General features: G+C 45.5%; 1 protein-coding gene across 1 annotated transcript in view; it reads right to left on the bottom strand.

Moving 5' to 3' along the window:
* Window positions 1-872: 872 nt before the first annotated feature.
* The window catches only part of LOC137427693 (WD repeat and FYVE domain-containing protein 2), a 35390-nt gene continuing 26854 nt past the window's right edge, over window positions 873-9408 (bottom strand). The window contains exons 9-12 of the mRNA XM_068117362.2: window positions 5791-5892; window positions 2869-2999; window positions 2051-2159; window positions 873-1914 (exon numbers count right to left, since the gene is read on the bottom strand). Coding sequence (XP_067973463.1) covers window positions 1885-1914; window positions 2051-2159; window positions 2869-2999; window positions 5791-5892 — 372 coding nt within the window. The 3' untranslated portion in view covers window positions 873-1884. The remainder of the gene's footprint in view (window positions 1915-2050; window positions 2160-2868; window positions 3000-5790; window positions 5893-9408) is intronic.

Raw genomic sequence — 9408 nt, 5'->3', positions numbered from 1 at the left:
CAGGCAGTCGGTACACACGTATGTATGTATGTATGTATGTATGTATGTGTGTGTATGTATGTATGTATTATATATGTATGTATATATATATATATATATATATATATATATATATATATATATCCAGAATTTAACAAAACCACCTTGAGCCCGCATTGCTCTCAGTGCGACGATGTCATTTTGTTTCATGTGATGCCTCAGTGTGTTACAAAAAGTGGGGAAAAAGAACCCATTAGGAACATACAAAATAAAAAAGGCAAGTCAGCACAACAAGAGCTATTGGAAGGATGGAGGGGGGATGGGAGAAATAGAGCAGTTAAAAAATAAATAAATCACGAGACAACCTGTGGGTGGATCATAATGCGTTTCATGAAAACCGATACGGAGGCACGGCATCATTGAAGACCCATTTTCAACAGCTGAACAATCTTTATCAACCTAAATCCTCCCCTGCTGGAAAAGAGTCGACAGACTTGGCGTTCTCTTCGAGAAATCGGCAGAATTAAATAATTCGCATCAATTAAGCTTCGATACGTTCTCACAGCCAGGAACCGAACCTGCCGCAAGAACAACAAACCCAAGCCTCTTCCACGATGGAAAAATATATAAAGCATATACCGATCGGCGACATGCCGTGTGCTCAAGGCGGGGTGGAACCATTCGGGTCCGTTACCAGGCGGCGTTCGGTCCACGAAGCTGCAAGCCGCTGCAGAATTCCACAGGGCTCTGCTGAAGCTTACCGAGGCCAAACGAGGTGGAGAAACCCTCAACAAGCATCTGCCTACCCAACGCAGGTCTTATGTGATTTAGGCAGCTCTACCCCACAGGTATCTGCCACAGATATAGTGCCACAGGCACTCAATATGCCATAGTAGTAGTCGATGCGATTGTTTATTTGCAACCTCCACACTTATCATTCACAATACAATCGACGCATGAGCCTTACGTTCTACGGACAGAGGATTTGATGTAATGCGAAGCAATCGAGTACCTTGTGCCGGTGATTAAACATGGATGGCTTTTATTGCACGTCAGGTATACAATAGTTCAAACCCATAGCATTTGCAGTACAAATGAAGCGTTCCGTGCTGTGGAAGCTTCTTGTCCCCACTTTTTGGACTTGACGTGTCATTTACACGAGGGTACGTTTGCAATGTACACTTCACGTGGAATGTCCCTGATACGAGGAAGCATTCAGCAATAATTACATCCTTTGTCCCTATCTTTCGATCAATCGCTTTGAGCAATTGAGGTGTGACACGCACACCAAACACAACACAACATACGCATTGGGGGTTAGGGGCGGGGTGGGTAGTTCGCAACACGGGAAATGAAAAATAGAATGTGGAAGTTCAATTGTGGAAGCAACAATCACAGTACATCGTGTTAAGTGCACAAAATTGTTTTTGACAAACCGAACAAACCTTTGAAAACTCAAGACACCAAGGGTGCACAGTTGTTCATGGTGATGCCAATCCGAGCTTAAAACTGTCAAATCAACTGGATTAGCATGAGATTGCGTCGACAGAAATGGTAGAAAAGAAGAATCGGAGATCAAAATGGAAATAAACACAAAGAGAAAATAAAAGAGAAAGAAAAGGCGAGGAGGAAGAGGAGCGAAGGGGGAAGGGTAGGAATGGAAGCAGAGAATAAAAAGGTAATGTGCACAAAGACAGACAGTAGGAAAGAGAAGATGGAGCAGAGAAGATAAAGGTAAGGAGAACAGCAGGTGGAAAAAGGGAAGGCACTGGGCGGGAACAAGGACGGAGGTATGTCAAAGTGATTGAAGGAGTGAACCTGAAATTCAATCATGGATCGAGTTTGTGGACTGGAGAAAAAGGTGACGTTTTGATGGGCTCGCACTCATTGGAAAAAAAAAAAAAATCAGGAAATCACTGGAGAAACGTCCCATAACTGTGGAAATAGAAAACAAATGTGTCGATGACTCAAAACGGCTTGCAGTACATCAAGTGCAGATGAATAAATACGGAGTGCAACCTAATCAACACAACCAGCAGCCTCCCTTTAGCTCCCAATGCATTCCTCATACCTTGATGACCTTGTCGGTACCAGAGGTAAGAAGCCATCCTCGTGTCAAATCCAGCTGCATATTCACCACACTGTGTTTACTTTCATGGAACGTGGCTGTAGGTGCTCGGCTATGGCAGGGAAGGGTTCAAAGGAAAGCAGTGGTAAGAGGGAGAGAGACAGACAGATGCACAAGAGACAGACAGACGCACGAGAGACAGACAGACGCACGAGAGACAGACAGATGCACGAGAGACAGACAGACGCACGAGAGACAGACAGACGCACGAGAGACAGACAGATGCACGAGAGAGAGACAGACAGATGCGCAAGAGATAGACAGACAGATGCGCAAGAGAGAGACAGACAGATGCGCAAGAGAGAGACAGACAGATGTGCAAGAGAGAGACAGACAGATGCGCAAGAGAGAGACAGACAGATGCGCAAGAGAGAGACAGACAGATGCGCAAGAGAGAGACAGACAGATGCGCAAGAGAGAGACAGACAGATGCGCAAGAGAGAGACAGACAGATGCGCAAGAGAGAGACAGACAGATGCGCAAGAGAGACAGACAGATGCGCAAGAGAGACAGACAGATGCGCAAGAGAGACAGACAGATGCGCAAGAGAGAGACAGACAGATGCGCAAGAGAGAGACAGACAGATGCGCAAGAGAGAGACAGACAGATGCGCAAGAGAGAGACAGACAGATGCGCAAGAGAGAGACAGACAGATGCGCGAGAGAGAGACAGACAGATGCGCGAGAGAGAGAGACAGACAGATGCGCGAGAGAGAGAGACAGACAGATGCGCGAGAGAGAGACAGACAGATGCAAACTCACTCTTCGTCTGTAATAGTGTCATAGCAGGTGTCACAGACTCGCACCTCCGTCTCAAATCCGAGCAGGGGAATCGTGGAACGCTTGGAGCTGCACTTTGCACACACGGCTTTCCCACATTTCCGACAGTGGTGCTGGAGGGGGGGGGAAGCCATAATGTTAGAGGGGCAAGGGAGAGACAAACAGCTGGTCTATATTAACATGAACACATCTCGGATAGTAATCTAATGTTCCCAGTACACAGAGGGACAGTGGGTGGAGGAAAGGGACAATTTGTCACAGAAATCCCAGAGATTCATTATTTTATTCATTATACCAAAACACCCAATACCTCTAGGAGAGGTTTGGGAGTGAGGATGACAGTCAAAATTTTTTTTTTTTGACTAATCTCTCGCACATAGTCCTGCTAAAATTCGTATCGATCTGTTAAGCGGTTGTGGAGAAGATGATTTATTTACAATCCAATATGGCCACCAGACCACGTGACCAATGACCAATGACAAATTTAATTCCTCCCATCAGGTCGTAGATCAGATATATATCAAGTTTTAGATATACACTACCGGTCAAACATTTTAGAACACCTCAATTTTTCCAGTTTTTATTGAAATTTACGCAGTTTAATGTCTCAATAAAAAATTAAAAAAAATAAAAAAAATAAAAAAGTTTAATGTTTAATGTAGTTTTACGCAGTTTAATGTTTGAGGAAAGTTTTACGCATTTTACGCAGTTTAATGTCTCAATGTACTCTGAAATTAAGCAAAGAACAAATAAACAATTGGAGATAAAAAAAAAAGAAATCATAGAATCATTTTGTTTAACAAAATTTAATTTAAATTTTTGACTCAGCAAAGTAGCCTGGTGTTGGCTTAGCGGTCAGGGTACCAGCTTGGGATCTTAGGATCCTGGGTTCGAATCCCGGTTGATCGCTGAATTAACGCCAGGGGGGTTGACTCAGCCTGTCATCCTTCCGAGGTCGGCTAATCGAGTACCAGTTCACTGGTAATTCCCCGTTTGTCGTAAAAGGCGACAAAAAGGGTTGGCGGCAGGAAGGGCATCCGGCCGTAAAACATTGCTTCAAAAAGGGGACCAAAAAACAACAACAGCCACGGTCCCCGAAAAAGGCCAACCCCCGCTTTGCAGGGAAAAATGGCCTCTAAAGGTTTTTTTTTTTTTTTTTAACTCAGCAAAGTAGCCACCTTTTGCAGATATAACCGACAAACACACTCGTGGCATTCTTTCTACAATGAAAATCAAATATTGTTCAGGAAGTTCTTCCCAACACTGTTGCAGAAGTTCCCACAAATGTGTTGCACTTGTAAGTTGCTTTGCTTTCACCCTTCTGTCCAGTTCATCCCAAACCAGCTCGATGGGGTTTAAGTCTGGAGACTGTGCTGGCCATTCCATGATTTGAAGCCTACCGTCTTATTCTTTTCCTCAAAGGTAGTTTTGACATAGCCTGGAGGTGTGTTTAGGGTCATTATCTTGCTGTAGGATGAACCCCTGACCAACGAGGCGTATACCAGAGGGTATTGCATGGCGCTGCAAAATGCTGTGGTAGCCCTTTTGGTTCAGGGTGCCAGTCACTCTGTGCACGTCACCGACTCTGGATCCAGCAAAAGAGCCCCAGACCATCATGCTTCCTCCTCCATGTTTGGCAGTTGGTGTCACACTGAGGAACCATCCTTTCGCCTACTCAACGGCATACAAAAACCCTGCGTGATGAACCAAAGATTTCAAATTTTGATTCATCGGTCCATAAGACCTTCTTCCAGTCTTCAGTAGTCCACTGGCGGTGCTTCATGGCCCAGGCAAGACTCTTTTTCTTATTTTGCCATCTTAGCAATGGCTTTCTTACTGCCACTCGACCTGTCAAACCTGCAGCTCAAAGTCTTCTCTTCACAGTTGAAACTGGGACTTGCTTACTTCGACCAGTGTTAAGCTGTACTTGAAGCTGTAGTCCTGTGAGCCACCTATCACGTAAGCTGTTGACTCTCAGAAACTTGTCTTCTGATTCTGTTGTGGCTTTGGGTCTGCCAGACCTCTTCCTGTCAGTTTCCTCCAGTTTCCAATATACTACTTCCTGCAGTGCAATATTGTCCAAATAATGCTTCAGAGGGTGTAATAACAGTCTGTTCCAATACTGCTTTTATACAGACAGGGGGGTTGTAATCAAGTAATCAGCAGAGGTTGGGACACCTGTAGGAATTGTTTGCATCAACTTTCAAGGCTTAATTTACTAACATTGCTGCAGAACATGAAACCTGTTAAATAAGTTGTTAACCCATTACTTGTTCCCTGAAGAAGGCCTTTTTTTTTTTACAATATAACTGCAATTTACATTATTTTCCCGTTTTTGCTAACCTAAACTTTTTTTTTTTTTTTTACCTCGAGCAGTTTACTGCTTACCTTTGTACCATTTCAGTTTACTCACTGGACATTAAACTGTGTAAACTTCAATAAAAACTGGAAAAATTGAGGTGTTCTAAAACTTTTGACCGGTAGTGTATATATATATTTTATTTAACTAATTCACTAATGTTATTGTTATCACCCTATTTAACCCATGGGGAGTTGATGACATATGCCAATTTTAAATTTCATTTGTTGAGCGGTTTCAGAGAAAAAAATGTCCAATTATTTTCTTTTAATTTAATATGGTTGCCATATCATGTGACCTAAGACATCAGAGTTATCAATGACATTCTCCATGAGGAGTCCCTGCTATGTTAAAAGTTATGCATTGATCGGAACACACGCAACACACAATCTCGCAACCCCTTTGGGTCGAGACTGATAAATAAGGTCCACCCACATACCATCCCAGCCCCGACAGCCTTCACGTACAATGTACTTGAAACCAAAAACTTGTGAGCAATAGGATCACCGTTTTTAGCCCGGCAGGGTCTCCCAGCAAATGTTTACCTGGCGTAAGCCAATAGTCTTACTGTCCCACATCTGTTTGAAATTCCAGAAAAAGGGCTGTGAGCATGTCTGGCAGCAATCGCTGTCCAACCATTCGGGTGTCTGTTCAAGGCAGTTTGGAATGAAACACTCATGTTACGCACAATGGTTCAGACAATGCACAGACACCACAAAATGCAGATAAAACTTGAACTTTTAGAAAGGAAATACATCTTTGGAGGGCCAAGTTAACAGAAAGGAAATTTCACTTTAGAATGAAGATTATTGAAAATCATAGATAAGGAAACAAGCAGATGAAGGTCACTTGGGCCCACCATACCACTGCTGCTTCCATATCCCATCGACTCAAAAAATCATTTCCATCCTCTTGTTTCCCACCAATCACTTAAACTTGACAATTAAATCCTTTTTAAAATTACTTTCACATCCCATATCCCAAGAGGCAGGGAACTCGTAAAGAACAGTGCGTATGGACTAGTATAATTACTGCATTAAATCCGCTTGCAATCCGTGCCATTTGACACTTCATAGTTAAAAAAAAAGGAAAGCCGGTCGTACCCCGAGACGATTCATGGGAGAACAAAATGAATAAGCGACGGCACGCATCCCGACAACAACAGACGGACATCGAGTAACACGGTTGTGATTTCAACATGGGAGATTCCCTCAATTAAGTGTAGACCCTTGGAAGCACTATTACGGGGGTCCTCCCCTATCCCCTGGTCTCGGTAAACCTCCGAACCCCGAGAGGGTCCCCGGCAGAAAGATATGTTATCCTTGGTTGAAATTAATCAATAATGAGACCACTCCAAGGGTTATGAACAAACAATATATTAAAAGGACCCAAAAAGCACCATACAACAATGGGGGCAATCAACCCTGCAATCCAATCTTAAGATGGTACCCTAGCTCAGACTGATGGCACCCCCAGGGACTGAAGCAGAGCCCTTCTCAATGTCTCTAGAACACAACGGTGCTCCCGGCGAAGAGGCGCTGGCGATGAGGCGGGTAAGGAGATGTAGGTCAGGCGGGGACCGTCACGTGGTCCCAGCCAACCCCAATTGGCGGTGGAAAGAGGAATCCCAAAGACGCTATCCAAACGTGCACATACACCATGCAGTCGCGAACCGCACCGTATTCTTCAAAGGCCGCTGTCGCGCCCACACATCCTCGGCAAACCACCGGAGGGCGGGACCAGCGGACGCGACTAACCAAGGGTCCACGAACGACGCACGAGGTCCCCGAAATGGCGGTCGGTTCTTCCTCGGGTCGCAGCCGCTAGGCGAAGATTCTCCGGAATCTCCCACCTGTACCTGGCTTCGCAGGCTTTTCCACGACACCAGCGATATCAACGATCGCACGAGATTCCTTCCCAGGACTCAAAGTTCCCTCTCCATGGACGCTCGACCACGCTGGGTGCGGAGCTGTTACAAAACGCCTCGTTTCACCTCTGCCTCACACGCTCTTCCTCCTCGCTCCACCTCTTCCGGTGCCCTATCCGATTTCCGGCATCATTTTTGTCACGAGCGCTTTTTTTTTTTTTTTTTGTATACTGAATCGAGGCTCGTGAAAGAGCTGACATTTACTTCACAAACAAATCAACCAGACAAACAAAATATATAAAAAGAGGGAGCGGAAGACAAGAGAAGGGGAAGCACACAAACACTTGAGAGCACACAACATTTAAGAGCAGGGAGATGTGTGGGAGGGAGAGTGCTTGGGGGGAGGAGGCGTGGGAAGGGGGGGGGGTGGGAGAAGCATAAAACACAAGGACACCAAGGACTTCCAGGACAGAAGTTGGTATTTCAAAAAAATGGAATTCGGGTGAAATTAGTGGGGATAGAAAAGATCAAGGTTTTGGATGGGGGAAGATAAGAGATGGTGGTGAACAGGAGGGAGGAGTGGGATTGAAGGGAGTGGGGGAGTTTGTTCCAGAGGCAGGAGAAAAGGGGAATGAAAAAGTGAAGGTGAGCAGAGAGCCTAGATTTTGGCAGTTTAACCAAAAGAGGGTTGCAGGCAGATCTTGTGCGACCTGTAGGAATATTTGCGGGACAGAGCCCAGAGAGAGCTGGGGGGGCAAGGCCAGAGAGGAGTCGGTAGAAGATGGAAAGACTACCAACCTGCCTGCGGTGAGTGAGTGAGAGGCCCTTGGAGTTAGCTTCATCGCGGGAGATTCCAATGATTCTGAATGCTTTGGTTTCAACAGCGTGAAGACGAGCTAGGTGTGAGGCAGGAGCACCAGCCCAGAGGGGAGAGCAGTATTCCATTGAGCTGTGGATGAAAGCGTTGTATGTGGTGAGGAGCTCAGGTGTGCCAAGGAAGGACTTCGCACGACGGAGGATGCCCAGTCGGCGACTGGCTTTGGAGGCCAAATATGAAATGTGGTTTTCCCAGGAAAGATCATGGCAGATAGTGAGACCCAAAAGCTTGAGTGACAGAACTTCTTGGAGAGGATTATTCAGAAAGTGGATGGGAGGGTTGTCCAGTCGGTCTTTTCGGAGAGACATCGTAAGAGTGTGAGATTTGTCAGGATTGAAAGACATGTTCCACTTGTTTGCCCAGTCTGTGATTTTGTCCAGGTCTGCAGAGAGTGAGGAGGCTGCAGACTGCCGATCTGAGGGATGAAGAATGGAGCGACAGAGAGTAGAGTCATCAGCAAAGAGATCGAGAGGATTTTCAAGAGAGTCAGAGAGATCAATGATGAAGACCAGAAAAAGCACAGGGCCCAGAACACTGCCTTGGGGAACTCCAGCCTGAACAGGAAGAGGAGATGAGAGAAACCAATTCAGGGCCACACGTTGACTACGACTAGAGAGGAAGTCCGCCAGCCATGCGTGGAGATTTCCATGGATACCAAAAGAGGAGAGTTTGGTGAGCAGAGCGGGGTGCCAGACCGTATCGAAGGCACGTGATATGTCAAGGGAGACAGCTCTAATTTCCTGTTTGGCATTGAGGACCTCCATCCATTGTTGAGAAAGCAGAAGCAGCATGTCCAGAGTAGAGTGACCAGGTCTGAAACCAAATTGATGATCAGAGATCAAGCCATTGGAGAAGAGGAAAGATTTCATATCTGAAGCAATGATGGATTCCATGACTTTGCTGATAATTGGGAGAAGGCTGATTGGTCTGTAGTTGCTGGGATCTGTTTTTGCACCTTTTTTGTGCAAAGCAGTGATGTTGGCAGATTTACAAGCAGATGGCAGATGACCTTGAGCAAAAGAGAGGGTGAAGAGAACAGAAAGAGGGAGTGAAAGAGCGGAAGAACATGATTGTAGGACCCGTGGGCTGATGCCGTCAGGTCCAGTTGCAGAATCAGAGTCGAGGGTTGACAGAAACTTTTCCACCTTGTCAGGAGGAAAGGACACAGAGTCCAGGAGCAGCAGGGTACGACTGGGTACGGTGGGTACAGAGAGGGATGGGTTTGGGACACAAGATTTAGAGGCAAAACCTTTTAAACCTTTTTAAAATTTTAAACCTTTTAACCACAATAACCCTTACTGAGAACCAACAATAATAATAATACCAACAATAATTATGGCCGAATCCGTAACAGCACCCCAGGAATACCTTTGGCTACGGCTTCCCCTTCGCTCCCACCTTTTGTTCATATGTGTGTTG

Source organism: Myxine glutinosa, chromosome 5 (genome assembly GCF_964187855.1).
Source record: "Myxine glutinosa chromosome 5, kmMyxGlut1.1, whole genome shotgun sequence".
In the NCBI taxonomy this organism is placed as follows: domain Eukaryota; kingdom Metazoa; phylum Chordata; class Myxini; order Myxiniformes; family Myxinidae; genus Myxine; species Myxine glutinosa.
This window is presented reverse-complemented; position numbering and strand designations above follow the sequence as displayed.